General features: G+C 45.0%; 1 protein-coding gene across 2 annotated transcripts in view; it reads left to right on the plus strand.

Moving 5' to 3' along the window:
• Positions 1-274: 274 nt before the first annotated feature.
• LOC124270647 (protein tyrosine phosphatase domain-containing protein 1-like) overlaps positions 275-19,409 on the plus strand; it is a 28,465-nt gene continuing 9,330 nt past the window's right edge. For both annotated transcript variants that reach the window (XM_046705685.1, XM_046705686.1), the window contains exons 1-6: positions 275-339; positions 1,984-2,080; positions 2,720-2,885; positions 3,833-3,913; positions 10,464-10,579; positions 11,459-11,480. In XM_046705685.1, the coding sequence (XP_046561641.1) occupies positions 2,011-2,080; positions 2,720-2,885; positions 3,833-3,913; positions 10,464-10,579; positions 11,459-11,480 (455 nt within the window). In that variant the 5' untranslated portion in view covers positions 275-339; positions 1,984-2,010. The remainder of the gene's footprint in view (positions 340-1,983; positions 2,081-2,719; positions 2,886-3,832; positions 3,914-10,463; positions 10,580-11,458; positions 11,481-19,409) is intronic.

Consider the following 19,409-nt stretch of genomic DNA (forward strand, 5'->3'; position numbering starts at 1 on the left):
ATAAATTATGATCGGTCCCTAATCATTATATGGTGATGTGTCATCGGGCTGGCCATACACCCCATACGTATTACAGAATATGGTAATATTGCTGGACTGAAAATATACTCAACAGACATTTTTACTGGACTGAAGACATATAACGCAAAGGGCACAACATGCGTAGGTATTGAAAGACGCTTCAAATACTTGTATTTAACAGGTGCTTGTTTAGAGTTACTCCCCTTAATCTGAAAGTGGCTTCTGATTGGCTCCTTCTCAAAGCGTTATTTAGCAACAAAATGGACGACGAAAGTACAGGTGTTGGAATGTGACAAGTGCTCGATATAGTATTTACAGGTACGCATGTCCCACAACGAAGACAGATATTAAGAATTAATACCATAAAATAATATATATGTAGTTGTTTATGTTTAATGTCGTTCCAGAGAAGATTCGAAGCTTTATGTTTAATTTGGCTACTCCTATTCCAGAAGATACCGGTCCGGTGTTTACGAATGAACGCATTTTTGACAGATATTTTCTGGTACATAATGAGCGTCTTATTTAATTGCCTAGGGTATTGCTGAATGGAGGGTGGACAGTTTCAGACTATGAAGTTCAGGAACAGGGTTGTGACACAGTTTATTTATAATGTCATACCATGGTTACTATTATTAATTATTGACCACATTCAAATATTAGTTTCATTGTAGCAACTAATGAATCGGCTGCAAAACTAATCAGATTCGCCTCTGATAAACACAACAAAAACTTGTGAAAGTATGCAAAGAGACCGCTGTACAGTTTCTGTGAATTACGTGGCTTTGAGCCCTATAAATGCTCGTAAAAGTTGAAAAAAATACATCATACAGTATTATTGAGCGTATAACTTACCCACTCCACACTATGTTAAAGGGAAACAAAATTCAAACTTTGAAATCATCCCAATATAGTCAGTTGTTTCTTTGCAGAATACAAATGTGTCCATTATAACAAAGGATATACAATAAAGAGGTACAGCCAATCTGACATGTTTTTGTTGTTGATTAATGCATACATTCTTGTAGAGTGACTTATACTGGTGAACATCATTATTATGCACAGTGAAAATATCCCTTTAGACTTCTGGTAAACAAACTGATGATAACAAACTTCCTGAATAAAATGTGAACCGGAGATAAGTTATCACTAGACGCGATGATTTACATATTTTCAGATACGTCAGGCATAGATTTAATTTTATGTGCAGATGTAATCTCTGGTAAACTAAACTGGAAACTAACAATTCGATTGCAAAAATACCCAATAAACCTCTTGCTATAAATTTATGTAATAGCTGTTTGGTATAATTGATTGCTATTGCCGTTTATTTTTTATTTATGGAACAGTTTTATCAGTAACTATTGAGGTCTTCACATTCCTGGTATGCAAATGATGAAAAAACAAAATGCAAATGTCATAATTACAACTAGAATTACAAATATATCAGGCCTGTAATAAAGGCATTATAGTCCAAATCGTCATAAATGGTATGAAAGTTAGTCCTTTATCCATACCAAATCGTCACTATAATGTCCTGAAGAAGGGGAATAGTTATTTAACAAATTATCATGTAAAGGTTGGTGTTTTGATGACTATTAACAAGGGGTTGTTTAGCTGATGCAAACTTGCATCCTGTGATTACACTGGCTCATTAAACTGCACAGACTGGATGACTAAAAGATTTTTTTGTCTCCCATTAAGCATGCATGCCTGTATTTCTCCACTGATCTATTACTGTTTGTATGCATGTGTCATGTATACCCAGGTATTTACATCATCTATTTACAAGGGCATCATGTAGCCCTGAAATTCTCATTACAAACAATAGAGAAGTTGCTATCCGTGAAACTTCATGTTCTCAATGAACATGGAAAATTATTGAGTTGTACTGAATGGTTTGTACATTTAAAAATTTGGTGTCCGCACAAGCATGACAAGTGATCAGTGTCTATGTTACAGGCCGTGGGGTCAGCATCTCTGGTGACGATGGAGCCGGATCCAGATGAACAGATCCACCCAGGCTTGGAGTCCCTGGATTGGGGCAATGATTCTAAAGGTGATGTTTCCAGCATCACAAGTTAGCACTTGTTCATGTGACTGAAAAGAAAGTTTCTGTTAAAATTGACAAAATGTAAAATGGGGAGTATGATGTCAGAGCTTTTTTTACAGTTTGGAAAGAAATTTGTTCCAATTTGTTTATGAAAAACATGTTTTATAGAGGCAACACATAAGAATTGCCAGTTCTATCAGACTAGCTAAAGGTCAGTGTCATTGTAAATTATAGTCTGTCAGCCTATTGATCGCCTATTAAAAAAGTTACCTGTATAGCTATCATTATGTTTTTTGTGATTGTTTTGATCAACTCATTCCAGTCGTGGGTTCAATTGATGTAATGTCTGACAGGTGACATAAGAATGTGTTTCATGACCTCAGGTCAGATTTACTCTTGTGTCACCCTGTGCAAATAATACACAATGACCCAGGACAGACACGTGAAATATGTTGTCCCACGAAGCAAAGACCATGATTAAATCATGTGTATCGTTGCTTAGAAGATCCGTCAGGCCCAAACTCATTAATAATAGACCCTGGCATGTAGCTGGAATATTGCTGAGTGTGCAGTATTCAGCCGGTTAAGAAGGAAGGCATATGCAGGTGTCATGGGTATCTAGTTTTGATGAGTTTGTGGTTACAGGTACAACGCCTTCTGCCAAATACAACAAGCTGTCGGAGCAGGCCAGGAAGCTGATGTCGGCAGAGAAACAATGTGCCATGTTCTGTGGAGGCAAGAAGTGCAAGTACTGCACTTACAACCAGTGGAGCAAGAAGCAAATGGACATTGATGGAATCTACTCAAACTGGCAAGTACTGTTTATTGAGTGAGACTGAATATTATTTCAGAAATGAGACTGAACATGGGTGGTCCAGTGCCATCATAATTGTGGGTTTGAATCCAGATTATGTTTCTGTGTTGGTTGATTTAGTGTTCTTGTTCCTGACACCCGTGAAGATACGGGTTAGAATTGATCTTTAGTATCCCATGCTTGTCGTAATAGGCGACTAACGGGATCAGGTGGTCAGGCTCGCTGACTTGGTTGACAAATGTCATTGTATCCCAATTGCGTAGATCGATGCTCACGCTGTTGATCACTTGATTGTCTGGTCCAAACTCGAATATTTACAGACCACCGCCATATAGCTGGAATATTGCTGAGTGCGGCATCAAACTCAACTCACTCACTCACTCACTTGTTCCTGACGTCAAACGTAACTCAGAATATCAATCACTGGATTGTCTAGTTCAGACTGAGTTATTTACAGGTGAATATCATACAGGCAAATATTGCTTAGTGTGGGGTTTAACAACAAACAGCCATTTCCCATTTCCAAGGAATCAGTCACATTTAGTAGTGAACTTCAGTAGTGAAAGCCCATTCCTTAGTTTCCTGTTTGAAGCTTCACACTTGAAGGCATTACCTCGCAGAGTTACTGCCCCTGTATCAGCCCTCACGCTCACTGAGATCACAAAACCAAATGCTAGTGACAGTGCCAAACATCAAAACCAACTTTGGCAAAAGGTCGTTCGCTTTTAATGCAGCAACGAAGTGGAACGAGCTACCGCTTGAACTCAAAACCAGCGAGTCACTAACATCTTTTAAGACTGGCCTCAAAACATTTCTTTTCAAGTGTCAATTTCCATCTTAAGAGCACAGAGCATTTATTAGTGAATGATGCGCTATATAAATGCAATTATTATTATTATTATTATTATTATTATTACCTATTACTGATGGTGTATTTGTTCCAGGGTGACAGAAAAGATACTGGCCATGGCCAGGCCGACCCACATGGCGATAAAGGAGAAGAAACTACTGGATGCATTTGAAAAGTGAGAACATACTGAGATTGTTCCTGTATTACATTTGAATACTTACAGCTATTTTGCAGCATAGTCTTTTCAAGCTGAACAGTACAACCAAAGCCAAGATGGAGTGTCACTCACTTCAGATAGAGATTATGTCACACAAATATCAATGCAACTTGTGCCATGGCCCTGTAGCCACTTCTCCACACACTGCTCCAATATCAGGCTACAATAGAGAGGGGAGTAGGCCTTATTTGATTTCCTGTCACAGTGATGCTGGGCGGTGGGGTAGCCTAGTGGTTAAAGCGTTCGCTCGTAACGCCGAAGACCCGGGTTTGATTCCCCACGTAGGTACAATGTGTGAAGCCCATTTCTGGTGATATCCGCAGTGATATTGCTTGAGTATTGCTAAAAGCGGCATAAAACCCTAACCCAACTCACTGACTAACCACAGTGATGCTGCCATCAACAAACTCATGGTCAAACTTAGATTTAATAAATTTTTAACTTACCTTACCATAGGCATATTACCTCAAGCTCCGCTGAAAAGAGATCAGACAGTCGTTGATTCGCCATCTCTAGAATGGCTGCCTCAAGTATCGACGAGTGTACAGGAACGGAAGTGACGTGATCTCCCCTCTCCGCGCAAGCGTGGTCTATCCAATAAAATCACTTTTACTTCAAGCGTACTGTGTGTCAGACATTTTTTGATTTCGCTCGTTCGCTAATTACTGATTCTTTCAGATATTAAAGCAAACTTCACTTACCTGGCTGCCTCGTGTTTCTCACTTCGGTGTAGGGTGTGTTCCCACATCGCGACTGTCGCTCCACTGGGCATGTTTGGTGTTTTGCATTCTCCTATGTCTTTTTCACCATAATGTTCATGCTTGGTCTTGTATTTCTTGATATTGTTGCCTAATTTGTGCTTGTTTTTCAGGCTCGTTTTGGCTCAGTGGTGGCAGCCATCTTGGTTGTTTACTCTGCTGCCGACTGCTTGGGCGTACCTTTCTTGCTGCAGGGGTGTTTCCATTTTCTCTGCAGGGTTTTTATTTTCTGTGTGTTTACGTAGTTTTTACATTTCACTTTGTTTAGTGTGTTACAGCCTTTGTGTGCATGACCCGGCAGTTTTGCTGTATATGCAAGGTGCAGAAGTCTGCCAAGGATCCCCACCCTTGGTGTCCAGACTGCACTACTGTAGCCTGTTCTCTTGCTGAGCGCTGTCATTTTTGTACACCTCCGCCTAGAAGAAACGATTGTCGCGGCGTAAGAGGAAGATGTCTTCACCTGCCTTCTCGTTGGGCTCCAGATCTTCTCTTCCACGGACGCCAGACGGACGCTGCTCTCGTTTAGCTGATCAGAAGTCTACACCTGCGCCGAGTAGGCTCACGCCTGACGCCCAGCACCCGTCTGACGCCTTTGTGGAATTATCTCATCCGGAGGTACAGAAGCTTTTAAGGACGCTTCTTTTAGCTGCAGCAGTTGAAGCACAAGCAAGCGGCGTTCCAGCGCCGAGCGCTGTCCCAACACCAACTTCTGAGTTGCCTAGTGCAGTTCCAGTGCCGACGGCCGTGGCACCTAGTTCTGATGTTGCTGGATTGGTGCATCAACCAGTGCCTCCCCTGACGCTGACGCCAACGCCAATGCCAACGCCGTTGTTAGACTACCGTATCCCCAGGATCTTCAGCGTTATTGGAAGAGCGTTCCCGGCGCCAGGAAGCCGAGCGCTCCCGTCGTTCTAAGCGGTCTCACTCTAGGTCTCCTCGACAGTACCATTGTTCTTGAAGTCCCCGGCTCGCCTGTCTGATTCCAGGTCTCACTCTCCCAGACGTCCAAATGATAGGGAGAGGCGTTCAAGGTCGCCAACTCGTGGGAGGCGCTACCGTCGTCCCGTTCGAGGTCGCCACCTTTTCGCCGCTTGCCGCGACGACCACGTTCCCCTACAGTTACCTTTAGTGCTGTTTCTCAACTGTCATCTGAGCGCGCAACGCCTGCTGCTTCTGGCCAACGGTCTAATGCTACTACCGTGTCCTGGGAGGACACTGAAGAGCACTATTTTCTCCCGATTATAATGAAGAGATGTTACAAGACGAAGATGATGGCGGTACTTATCTCCCCTTATCTGCTGTATTTGACTAAATTGCCGACAGACTTCCGGATTGTCCTTCTCCCTCTTCAGGTTTTGACGACCCGAGAGCTATTAGGACTTCTCCCGAGTAACTCCTCCCGCCTCACCTGATGGTGGCCGATGTGGTGGCCTCTTTGGATGCCGACTTAGCTAAACTGTCTCTCAAATCTACTATTAAGGCTCCTAAGTCGCGCAAAGGGGACTACAAGATACAAAGCCTGGATTTCGCAGATGGAGGCGCTGCTCATGATGAATCCCTCAAATGTTTATCAGGTTCTCCACAGTCTTCTTTCCGAGTGCAGGACTCTAAGATGTTGGCTATTGACGCAGAGCTCCAGAGGATGTTGAAGCCTCTGCAACTTGGCTGCAGCTTGGGACTTAACTGAAGATGATGCGTTGAGGACAGAGCACCTTACCACCGTGTTCCAATGGCAGGGTAAGGTGTTACATGTATGATATACTGGCACACCTTCGGACGGCGGTGGCCAGGAGGAGTTCAAAAGAAAGCTGTTGAGAGCCCCTTTCGCGTCCCCTTTCCTCCTTGATGACAGGATTCCGGAGGTTTATAAGGAACATGCAGAGCTTACTAATACGGAGGTGTCCCTGTCTACTTTCGGAGCTCTGAGTTCGGCCTTTCGTGGCAAGTCGTCTACAAGGGGTAGAGGGAAGCGCTGTTACGTCCCAAGAAGAGACTCTGTTCATAGCACCTTCGGCAGAGGACGTGGTCCTGGCAGGTCTGACCCTGACTTTCAGCGCCGTCAGCGGGACCGTCCCTGGGAGCCTCCTTCGACGCCTGGCAGGGGTAGGGGGAAGTGCCCCTACTCAGGTCGCTGAAGCTTGGAACCAACACAACTGGGACCTCCCGCCCCAGCCGTGCCGGTTCATCCTACTCCAGTAGGCATGAGACTGGGGATCTTCTGGCCCAATTGGACAGTCCTAGAAGATCCGTTTGTGACCAACATTCTCAGGGCCGATTACAAGCTGCCAATCGCCATGTCGCCGCCTCTGACTACTACGCCCCAGTCACGCGTGTATGCTCCAGGCCAACAGTCACTGCTAGCAGACAGCATTCAGACTCTGTTAGACAAAGAAGCTATAGAGACAGTGCTAGACCCCCAACAGTCCCCGGGGTCCTACTCACCCATCTTCCTGGTTCCCAAGAAAGACTCAGCGAAGATGTGCACGATTCACAACATGGCAGTTTTCAACCACCTTTACCTTTCGGAGTCGCCTCACTTCCGGATGGTGTCCCTGGAACAGCTTCGTGCCAAGCTTGCGCCCAGGGTCTGGCTGGCCAGCCTCGACCTTCAGGATGCCTACCTGCATGTGCCCATTTACCATCGTCACAGGAATTACCTGAGGTTTATTTGTCAATGGGTCCCACTACCAGTGGAAAGTGCTTCCGTTTGGAATTTCCACGGCCCCGTGGCCCTAGCTGATCACCCGGTTTCTGCATCTCAGGGGCATCAGTTTTGACCCTTATATAAATGACTGTCTCATGAACCACCTCGACCCTCAGTAGCTTCGCAAACAGATGGACTTTGCCAATCGTCTCCTAGAGCAACTGGGGTGGATTATCAACTCAGACAAGTCCCACCTGGAGCCGACCCAGGAACTGATGTTTATAGGAGGCTTGTTCCTGACTCACTGCGACCTTGTCAGGATTCCACAGGATCGCTGGAGAAAATTGTCAGTTTCGCCAGCCGAGGTCTGTCCCAGCCGCTCACGCTCAGGGAGTGGCAGTCCCTCTTAGGTCTCCTCACCTCAGCCCAGGACTTAACGCTCAGAGGTCGTCTGATGCTCCGGCCGTTACAGCGCTTCCTCTTGCCTTACATCCAAGTGGACAACCCCCAGTCGAGGTTCCTTCTGCCTCTGCATCTCCATGCTTACCTCCGCTGGTGGACTGTAGAGTCGAATGTCTGCGTAGGAGTCTCCTTGACAAGTTTTTTCATGATCACGAACTTTTCATAGACGCGTCTCTTCAGGGTTGGGGTGCACACCTCAACGACCAGACCACCTCGGGGCTGTGGTCCGACGCCGAGCTAGGCTGGCGTATCAACAACTTGGAGCTCCAAGCAGTCATTTTAGCTGTTCGACACTGGATGCCTCTGCTCCTGATATCGTCGGACAATTCTGCGGTGGTGTGGTTGATTCGCAACCAGGGAACGACCAGGTCCCAAGCAGTTGTTGGAGCAGACCTTCCTGTTGGCCAGTCTCCTGGACAACAATGGCATCACAGCCAGAGCCCGGCACATCCCAGGGTGCAAGAACGTCCTAGCAGACGCTCTCTCAAGGCCAGGCAAGCCGTCGCCAACAGAGTGGATGCTACATCCAGAAGCTTTCAACCTTCTATGTCACAGTCACGGCCGCCCTCTGATCGACCTGTTTGCGACTCGGTTCAACAAACAGCTTCCGTTGTACGTGTCTCCGATTCCAGATCTGGCGGCATGGGCAGTCGATGCCATGTCCTTGTCGTGGGAGGGTCTGGACGCATACGCCATTCCACCACCAGTTTTTCTGCCAGCAGTGATAGCAAAGATCAAGCAGACAGAGACGATTCATCTGCTTTTGGTCGCACCTTGGTGGCCAACCAGAACCTCTTTCCCAGATCTGCGCTGTCTCGCTGAAAGAAGTCTGCAACAGTTGCCAGAGTGGCTTCACCTACTCAGGCATCCTCACAGTCAACAGCTGCATCCCGATCCGTCTCGATTTCATCTGTACGGCTGGATCATCTGCAAAAGGCACTGAAGGCCAAGGGCTTCTCCACGGGTGTAGCCAAGGTTATTGCTTGTGCTCATCGAGTCTCCACTAGATCACTCTATGATGATAAGTGGACTTCATTTGAGAAGTTTTGTGCACAGAAGTCCAAGGACCAGTTGAAAGCTTCTCCCCAGTTTATAGCAGAGTTCCTTCTTTTCCTTCGGAAGTCCCGGCATCTCAAGGGCAACACTATCAGAACTTATTTATCGCCTCTTAACATTGTTTTGGCGGTCAAGTGCGATAAAAAGATTTCCAAGGTGCCATAGCTCATCGCCGTACTCAAAGCCTTCAAGCTGGAGGACCAGAAGGCCAAGTTTCGTCCTCCTGCTTGGGACCTTAACATCGTTCTATGGCATCTAAGAGGTCCACCTTATGAGCCTTTGGACACTGCTTCATTCGAGAATCTCTCCAGGAAGACAGCGTTTCTCTTGGCCTTGGCCACAGTGGCTAGAGTCAGCAAGATCCACGCTTTGGATGTCACCAGGGTGTGTTTTGAGCAGTCACGACATGGGCTTGTTCATTTGGGACTGCTTTGGGATTTCTTGGCTAAGAACCAGCTGCCAGGACAACCGGACTGAATGTTTTCCATTCCTCCATTGTCTTCCATTTTAGGACCCCATGAAGCTGAGGAACAGCTGCTTTGTCCTGTGAGGGCTCTTAAGATGTATATTGCCAAATCATCATCCAGGAGGCTGTCTCGTAAGAGACTGTTCATCCCGTTTTCCTTTGTGGCCAAAGGTGAAGTTTACTAGGAATACTATTGCGCTCTGGCTACGTACGACCATCCTGGCTGCTTACGATGCACTAGATCTGCCTCATCCTACAGCCAATAACCCGCACGAGATTAGGGCCCTGGCGTCCACCATGGCTCTCCATAGGTACTGCACCGTTCCAGCCATCATGGAGGGATGCTTCTGGAAGTTCTCTACTGTCTTCGCTAGGCACTACCTGCGGGATTTGGCCGTCGAGGATGTTGAAGGCCTGCAATCCTTTGGTCCACTGGTGGTTGCCTAGCAACTCACCCGATCTACCGCCCATTAGGTAACTACTTCTCCTTACCTTCTGGTCTTAAGGATAACTTACGCCCTGGGTGTACTGTTTTCCTTAGGGTTTCCTTGGGTCACTATCTGTTTCTTGTTCAGGGCTTCCTGCAACAGTCTGCTGATTCAGTTAGTTTCCTTGGTTTCCCTTGCATGTGGTCTTGTTTTTCTTCACGGGACGGTCCTCTGGAGCCCGACACCGTTGTCCTACTGTCAATCCATATGCATAAGACCTATGGTAAGGTAAGTTAAAATTTATTAAAATCTAAATATTTTAGATAATTAAATACTTACCTTACCATAGGGCAGTAACTCCCTCCCAACGCTGGATGCTCCTTCCCTCTCTGGGCTCTTCGGACCAGGTCAGTAAAAGTGATTTTTTGGATAGACCGCGCTTGCGCCGAGAGGGGAGATCACGTCACTTCCGTTCCTGTACACTCGGCGATACTTGAGGCAGCCATTCTAGAGATGGCGAATCAACGACTGTCTGATCTCTTTTAAGTGGCGCTTGAGGTAATATGCATAAGACCTACGGTGAGGTAAGTATTTAAATATCTAAAATATTTAGATTTTAATAATATGTTGCTGCTGACCAATATGCAGAATTCTAAACTGTTATCATGGCCCATGTTTTTTCCCTGTTTTACAGTGCAGGTATTAAGACCGTGATCAACCTACAGATGCCTGGAGAACATGCATCTTGTGGGGAGGGGCTGGATAAGAGTGGCTTCTCCTACGACCCTCAGCAACTCATGGAGAAAGGAAGTAAGTTACTTGTACAGCCCCTGTCTTGATATTATCGTGTAGTTACTGAGTCCACATAGTAATCTCCATGGTGAGACAGTTGTAACTCCCATACTTTGTCATAGAGACTTCAGACAACGAGGAGCTAAAATCATTTGTGGACAGCACCAGAACCATCTTGGTTCTGGAGCCAGGACCTGTGCTGGTTGTAAGAAGCAACTGACTAGATCAGGTGTCAGAAGAACAGCCAAGCCCAACAGATGAAAAGAGCAATATGCAGGCATCTTGAAGGAATGTTTTCCATCTGAACATTGATTTGCTGTGAAGCCAATGATTGTTGTAAGAGCCAATTATCGGAATTGGTTAGTCAAACTTGGTGACTTGGTTGATTTTGAGATGTCTTGATTGCATAAGTTGATGCTTTTGATGTCAGTCACTGGATTGTCTGTTAAGGACTTGACTGTTGACTGAGTGTCCTTAATAGCTATCATTGCTATATGGCTGAAACAATGCTGATGCGCTGTAAACCATTCAGCTTCAACTTCAACCTTAATAGACCCGTGAAGGTCCGGGTTAGAATGAACCTTCAGTAACCCATGCTTGTCATAAGAGGCAACTAACGGGATCGGGTGGACAGGCTTGCTGGTTTGGTTGACACATGTCATCTGTTCCCATTTGCGCAGACCGATGCTCATGCTGTTGATCACTGGATTGTCTGGTGCAAACTCGATTATTTACAGACCGGCGCCATATAGCTGGAATATTGCTGAGTGCGGCGTAAAACTAAACTCACTCACTCAACCTTAATAGCTGGGATATTGCTGAGTGCTCTGATGTCAAACCATCATCCAGCTCTAATTCTAATTGTACACAAGTGAATAGAATGTCTTTATTTTTCAGTTTTCTTCTACAATTTTGGATGGTGAGTATGTTCAGGAATTGTGTTATAAATGTTTTCATTGTGAGTTTTTGCCGTATAGTTTGAAACAACTCAAGATAAAAACCTTTTGCTTCCCATCCTATTTATTGGGTGTTTTCTGGTTACTGTCATACACATGCTGTTTCACCAGAGTGGTACATCACTTAAGGATTTCATTTGACATCAAGTTGACATGCTGTGAAATAACTAATTAAAGTAAGGCCAGAAATGCTTGGAAAATGCTTTTTGACTTCAATAACAATATGATGAATTTGACACAAGATAAAAGCACATATATGATACATGTACGACTCTACCTAGTTGAGATGAAAAGCTCAGATGAAAAAAATGCACTTGAGGGGTGACTTCACAGGAGGAAATTTTGATGTTTTAACAACATTCAGAAATATTCTAATTACAAATGTAGTTTTGAAATACAGACTATAATTATTCAGCCTCAAATAATTAAATTACATAAATGATTGTAAAGGGTTTTGTGTTTTTGAACATCTATATGTGAAAAAGATGGAACTGTTGTAGTAGTTAAATTCAAAATAATTATTCAAATCGCATAGATAATCTTGTTCACCCATAGACGTTTCACTTCGTGTATGAGCATTGAACTGGCAACATGCGACTTGTTATCTCTGCAGAACAATTAATTTCAAGTTTATACCAGTATATCATCCTGGAGAAACGAAGGGGGAACCTCTCGTCAGCTATGACAGGGTTTACTATAGAATGTGTAAAGCCCTTAATTTGACTTATAGTCAGGTTTACAGAGTTGTAAACAAATCAGTTACCTCAGGGGTCATGTCAAAATCAAAACCAGGTAGGAAACACAAACTGGATAGCTTTGATAAGGGTTTCATACGCCATGCAGTTTATAAACTGTATGAACGCAAATTCCCACCGACGTGTGCTAAAATACAAGATGAGATCAAAGATAAATAAATGTCCTGTTGTAATTCCACTAGAGGCCTCCACCAGCAGTGATACTGACACTTGATATTTTGAGACGGTCCCTGACATGCACTGCTTGTGCGTTACATAACGCTGTCACCCTGTCTGCCAGGTGGGTCACAGTATAGTTTGTTTCTTAGAAGTGTTTCTACCATGGATTTTTTTCTAAGTTTTCTGATATTTTACGAGTAATCATTATGATTAGGGAATGGTACATTGTGATTACTCATATGCCATATTAGGTCAAGGTGGTATGAATGATTATATGAGTTTTGAATATGAAATATCAACCATTGTCAAATAACTTCTTTGAGAGGCATTTTAGAATAGTTGCCAAAAAAGCATTTTCCAAGCATTTCTGGCCTTACTTTAGACCAAATTCACTCAATGAAAGTAGATGGTATAAAATGCTACATTATTACCCAAGTTGGCTAGGATACACAGGTGATTATTTTTGTGATAATCGCACATGTGCTTTTCAGTGATTCTCAACGTTGATTGGTCAGCTAAGCAGAGAAGAAATATGATTGGTTGACGGAACTACTTTTCATGATCCAAGTTCATTGACAACTTTTAACGTTTCATTGATAATTAGAACGTGCTGTACTCACACATTCCGAGATTTAAAAAAGATAACATAAAGGTTAAAGAATATGAATACTGTTTTTTTATTAGACATCATTATTTTGCAGTAAAATTGTGTTATAAATAGTAGCCTTTTTAAAATAAATAACCTTAAAAAACCCAACAACAATTGTTTGAATTGTTTGTAAACAAACATGGATGCCATTAGGCTAACCCCGATCAACGTCAATGACCTAGTTAAAGTTGACGGTGACCTAATAGGAAGACTGATAAGAATATTACAGTCCTTGAACTCCTACGACCTGTTTGTTGATAGAACTGAATTCCGGGAAATAGAATTAGCAAGATACTGAGTAAAGGTGTTACCTTAAGTGTCACAAGTGAGTCGATCTGCCACGGCGTCCATGCCATCGAACCAGAAAACAGCTTCTATCTTATCGGAATCAGTGCTAAATGAATTATTTTTCCTTATCCTGACTCATGCTCTTTTGCTTGTCTTCTTCTTCTTGCGAACATAGTGGAACACTTGTATCTCCTTAATTGAAGCTCCCTTCAATGTAAAATCACTAATTGGTACTCACCAAGAGTTGCCTCCCTTTGCCGCTAGAGCGGGAACAGGTGTCGCCACCCTCTGGCCACATGCTTCACTCTCTCCTTCTTCGCCCAGTGAGCAGGATGTGAGAGCGCCTGTGTCTCCTTACACACTATATCCTTTGGTTTTCTTAGTTAGTTTACCTCTTATAGTTTACTATAAAGGTATAGCTAGTATCCTTCATTAATTTGCATTGATAATTAATCGTATTTCTCCTGTTTATTCACGTGAGTTCGTGATTGTTCAGCTAGTATTACGTTGATGAAAATCTGTACTATTTGTAGATTACGTTTTTCCGCGGCTGACCCGCATGTAGTATGCCCTAGTTGTTCTACGCCTTGTGCGTTTGATTCACGTTGCAGTTACTGCATTAATTTAACTAATTCTGCCTTTAATAAATACCATCTTTGCGTCTTGAGACGTGCTGCAGATAGGTCACGCAAACTAGGAGTAGACATGGCGATACATCGGATTTCCCATCCAGTCAGCCGCTGTCGATCGACCCCCTCCCGTCTGGTGTTCTTCTAGAGACCCCATCGGAAGAGGGACGTGGGATGCAGTCCGTCACCTCTAAGAAGCGACCGGCCTCCCCAGACATCCCGTTATCGCAGATAAAGTCCAAGAGGGCCTCAGCGTCTTCTCAAGCGCAGAACCGTACCCCCAGAACGCGTCATCCTCAAAGGAAATCTCTGAAGTCGTCAAGAACCTTCTCAGCGAGATCGTTCCAGCCACAGAATTGGGCCTCTCGATGACCAGCCGATCATCATCCCGACATACATACAAGAAGCGACCGGTGACAGCTACAGTGACTTCAGCAGAGATCACCATGCAGCCTGATGCCTCTACACTGATGCCAGACGACATCCCTGAGGGCCCCACCGCTAACATCGCAGAGAGGGCACCGTCTACGCCGTCGCAGATCATCCCAGGCGATCTAATGAGGCAAATCATGATTATGATGGAGGCCACTACAGACTGGAGAAGCAGCCAACCCAGGGTCGAGGCCAGCGAAGGCTCCAGCGTGAACAGCACCCCAGAGGCACCCCCGTCAGCGTAGCAGCCCGCGGCGATGCCACCTTCGCGAAGGAAGTCACAGACCACCTCGACGAAGGACCCAGATGTACAGCCTTCGCGAAGGCCTTCGCGAAGGCGGGATAGATCATCACCTTCTTCGGCGTCATCCTCAGATACGGACTCAGATCACCAGACCTCACGGAAGCCTTCGCGAAGGTCATATCACCGTTCCCCAGGACCGGACGCAGAAGGACGCCTGAACCCAGATCGTCATCATCTAGAAAGACATCGAGGGACTACACAAGAGCTTCGCGAAGCTATCAACGTTCCCCTCACAGGTCTCCAAGAAGGTCAACCTATAGACGTAGATCACCAAGACGATCTCCTCGCCGTTCACCACGCCGATCTCCGCGTACATCACCACGTTGATCACCACACAGGTCTGCACACAAGCCTACAACCAGGTCTCCACAAGCGTCACCCGATATAGAGATAGAACCACACAGTCCAACATCAGAAGAGCACCAACCTCTCATCAATGATGATGGAATAGAAGATGATGGAGGAATTATTTTCTCAGATGCAGAAATAAGATATTGGATGGTAAACAACCTAGATCTCTCATCACCTTCTAAGAGTGACAATCCGGCGCAGACATACCTGATGAAAGAAGACGACGCAGATGCTGTCACACTACCCCCGATCGACCCGATTGCTGCGGTACCACAGAATCTAGACACAGCATTCCATAAAAGCCCGCGAAAGTTCAGACACCACATCTGCCAAACTTTCCACGCCAAGAAGTTCTCCGCATAACATGGACCCCTTCTTCAAGGCTCAAGACATCGATGAGAACTACAAGCTGATCAGCGATGTCAAGAATAAGAACTACAAGATTGATGATCGCAAATTGGTTCAGATAGAAACCATGACGAGGCGTATGTTCTTTGGTCTAAATAGATCTAGAGCGATCAATGAGACACTTATCACCAGATTTAAGTAACACGACCTCTGAAGATGATAGAATGATTTACTTTCGGCCCTACTTATGCAAAGAAGGACCAGCAGTTCTTAACGGACCACCTCACATCTGTCTCAGCAGCACTGACCTTAGCTGCGTCGTCAAGGCCTCCTCGCTTCCTGCAGCTGGGGTGAGAACTTTACAGCTCCACTATATACAGCCCCGTGGTCTTCCCCATCCATCTTTGACGGAGGAATAGACAAAGTCTCCAAGGAAGTCACTAAGGATTCCAGAGAAGTCCTGATGATTAAATCGATGGACACACTAGCCAGTGTCATCCGACAGACTTCACAAAGATACTCAGGGAGATCTAAATTCGCGGGTCTACAGAGAGCACTGAGACAGGAAGATAGCCAGCTCCAGGGGAAAAGATTCTTTTAAGGTAAGCCCATATGGCAACTATAGAGGAGGGTCAGGAAGAGGCAGGACACCCAGAGGTTCCCGCAACTATAAGCGGCTGAAAGACAGGTTCGGAGCGACTGGAGTCTTCCACCCCAGCCGTTCCAGTACAACCGTCACAAGTGGGTGGCGCCTTCAACTACACTGGGAAAACTGGGGAATGTTACAAGACCCTTATGTCTCCAACATTCTTCAACCGCAGTTTCGTATCCCACTACAGGCCAAGCCTCCGCTGACAGTCAACCCTCACAAGTTAGGCTTACAGAGCATCAACTACCAAAGTTAAGAGAGGCTGTTACATCACTCCTAACCAAGCAGGCCATAGGAGTAATAGATCAAGGAAACATCGAACCAGGTTTCTACTCCCCAGTTTTCCTAGTACCCAAGAAAAACTCCAAGGAGAAATACAGACTCATTTACAACATGAGCTTCTTCAACAGAATTATCTCGCCAAACCACGAGGGTTTAGCATGATACATCTACCTCAGTTACGGCAGTTGATTAAGCCCCATGGACTATATGGGCAGTATAGATCTACAGGATGCATATCTGCACATCCCAATACATCCCGAATCCAGGAAATACCTACGGTTTACACTAGGCGGGCTACATTACCAGTGGAAAGTACTCCCATTGAATATCATCAGCCCCTGGCTATTCCGCGAGGATAGCGAAACCGATTATCACCTATCTACATCGTCAAAGGGGCTCGCAGTCGCGTTTTACCTCGACGACGGGATACAAGTAGATCAAGATCCACAGCGTCTCAAACTACAGTTAAACTACATCATAAAGCTACTAACACAGCTAGGATGGTTAGTAAACTTACTCAAGTCGGACCTAGTACCATCGCCAAGATCTGCAGTTCCTAGGCATTCGATTTATCACGAATCTCACCCGTATCGTCGTACCAGAAGACCGTTGGCTCAAGATCCAACAGACCATTCCACCAGCTCTACTCTCTCCGCTACCGCCCGACAATGGCAGAGTCTGTTAGGTCTTCTCACATCAGCCCAAGACATGACAGTCAGAGGCAGATTACAGTTCACGTCCCTTACAGGTCTTCATCAACACACATCTCGGCGACCTACAACCATTCAGTCTACGAAACATCTCAGACCTCATCTACTATGGTGGACCAAGGAATCGAATGTCTGCAAAGGGATTTGTTTAGCAGAGCAGGAATTCAAAACCCATCTATATGTAGGCGAGCGTCGGCTCCAAGGTTGGGGAGCTCATCTGCGCCAACCCGGACGACATCAGGGTTATGGAATCAGCAAGAAAGCAAGCTCCATATAAATATGTTAGAGATGAAAGCTGTAATCAGCGCCATACTGCATTGGAGCAACATTCTACAGAATGCGCACCTAATGATTCATACCGACAACTTCGACAGTGGCGTTCTATGTGAACAGGCAAGGCTCAAGCGAGATCACTGAACCTTTTGACTTTAACCTTTCAACTGTTGAATTAATCCAAGATCTAAATCTACATGTCAGAGCATGCCACATTCCGGAGCCAGGAATATACTAGCAGGGCACACTCTCGGCCACATCTACCGTCGCCCGACAGAATGGATGCTCAATACAGAAATCTTTACACAGATAATCAAGCAAATAGGGCCCGCTAGTAGATCTATTAAGCCACAAGATTCAACAATCAGCTACCGACATTACGTGTCACCAGTCCCAGACCCACAAGCATGGGCAGCGGACGCTCTAAGCATATCCTGGGAAGGCCTCAATGCGTCGCTGGCGTTTCCGCCGCCAGCAATAATACCTCAAGTGTTACAGAAAATCAGACAAACACAGAGCACCACAACTCACTTTGGTGGCCCTACTGGCCGGCCAGAGCGTGGTTTCCCATTCTAATACAAAAGAAATCGGTCAACCGGCACTAGAGCTACCCAAAGCTCAAATCTATTAATACATCCACACACCAAACAGGTGCACAGAAACCCAGAAGTATTCAAACTTCGCGTATGGACTGTATTAAAATGTGTTTAAACAAGAGAGGATATTCTGCCAGAGGTGACAAAAGCGGTCACGCTTGCCTACGATATTCTACTCGCGTGGCAATGCGGCGACAAGTGGCTCAGTTTGAAAATTGCGCAGCAAACAAAGGGATTTACAGCGAGGAGATGCTACGCATCCACAAGTGGCAGATTATTTGTGTTACCTACGGCAAAACAAACATTTAAAAGGCTCGACATTGTCAACATATCTTGCCGCGCTTAGTTCTGTGATTTCTATGAGAACGGGTGTCAAATTGACTAAAACTCCAGAGTTACTGGCCTTACTACGTGCTTTCCGATTGGAGGACCAAAAGCGGAAGTTCCACGCCCCAGCTTGGGATCTGAATGTAGTGTTACAACACCTCACAAGTGAGGATTATGAACCATTGGAATCGACAACCTTTGAATTTCTCTCACAGAAAACGATTTTCCTGTTATCTCTAGCCACGGCAGCCAGAATGTCTGAAATTCACGCTCTAGATTATGAGAGGATACAGTTTGATGACAATCAAAACACAGTGCACCTGGGATTAAGATGGGATTTCATCGCCAAAAATCAACTACCAGGCCAACCAGACAGGTTATTTCACGTCCCTGCACTGTCCTCGATTCTCGGATCTCAAGATACACTGGACTTATCGCTATGCCCAGTCGAGCTCTCAAAATCTATTTCTGACGTTCCAAAACAAAGGCGAAGATTTCTCAAAGATTGTTCATCCCTTATCGGCAACAAATCAGACAGAAGTCTCTCGTACCACCATATCTATATGGATAAGGACTGTCATTCTAAGCGCCTACAAGGCAGCAGGACTGGACCCTCCAACAGCATCAAATCCCCATGAAATCAGGGCATTGGCTTCCACTCTCGCCCTACACGGTAACTGTTCATTGAATACAATTATGGAAGGATGCTTCTGGAAATCTAACATGGTGTTTGCTAATCACTATCTGAGAGATATCACCACCGAGGACGTCTCTGGCATTCACCATTTCGGTCCTTTGGTCCTCGCTCAGCAACTGACAGTCCCTCGTAGGCGTTAACATTTACTCCCACGAGATTATTATGTATATGATACATACCTTATCTAGCTTATAACTCTACGGAGTTCTAGGGCTATGTATATACTTAGCTTAGGTTTACTCAACCTTAGGCTCATACTGATGTTTATGTTCAGTTGTACAGCTTCTCTATAAGAGTCGCTTATATCTATGTATAATATCTTAGTATATCAGTATATTAGTATTGTAATACCCCAGTTATGGCAATATATAACCCATGGCTTATAATAGAGGAAATATCCTAAGTCAATGCCTTTATGAAGTTCCCGTAGGGGTTATTACAGT

This window comes from Haliotis rubra, unplaced genomic scaffold (assembly GCF_003918875.1).
Source record: "Haliotis rubra isolate DU_JTF1 unplaced genomic scaffold, ASM391887v1 Scf1532, whole genome shotgun sequence".
Classification (NCBI taxonomy): Eukaryota; Metazoa; Mollusca; class Gastropoda; order Lepetellida; family Haliotidae; genus Haliotis; species Haliotis rubra.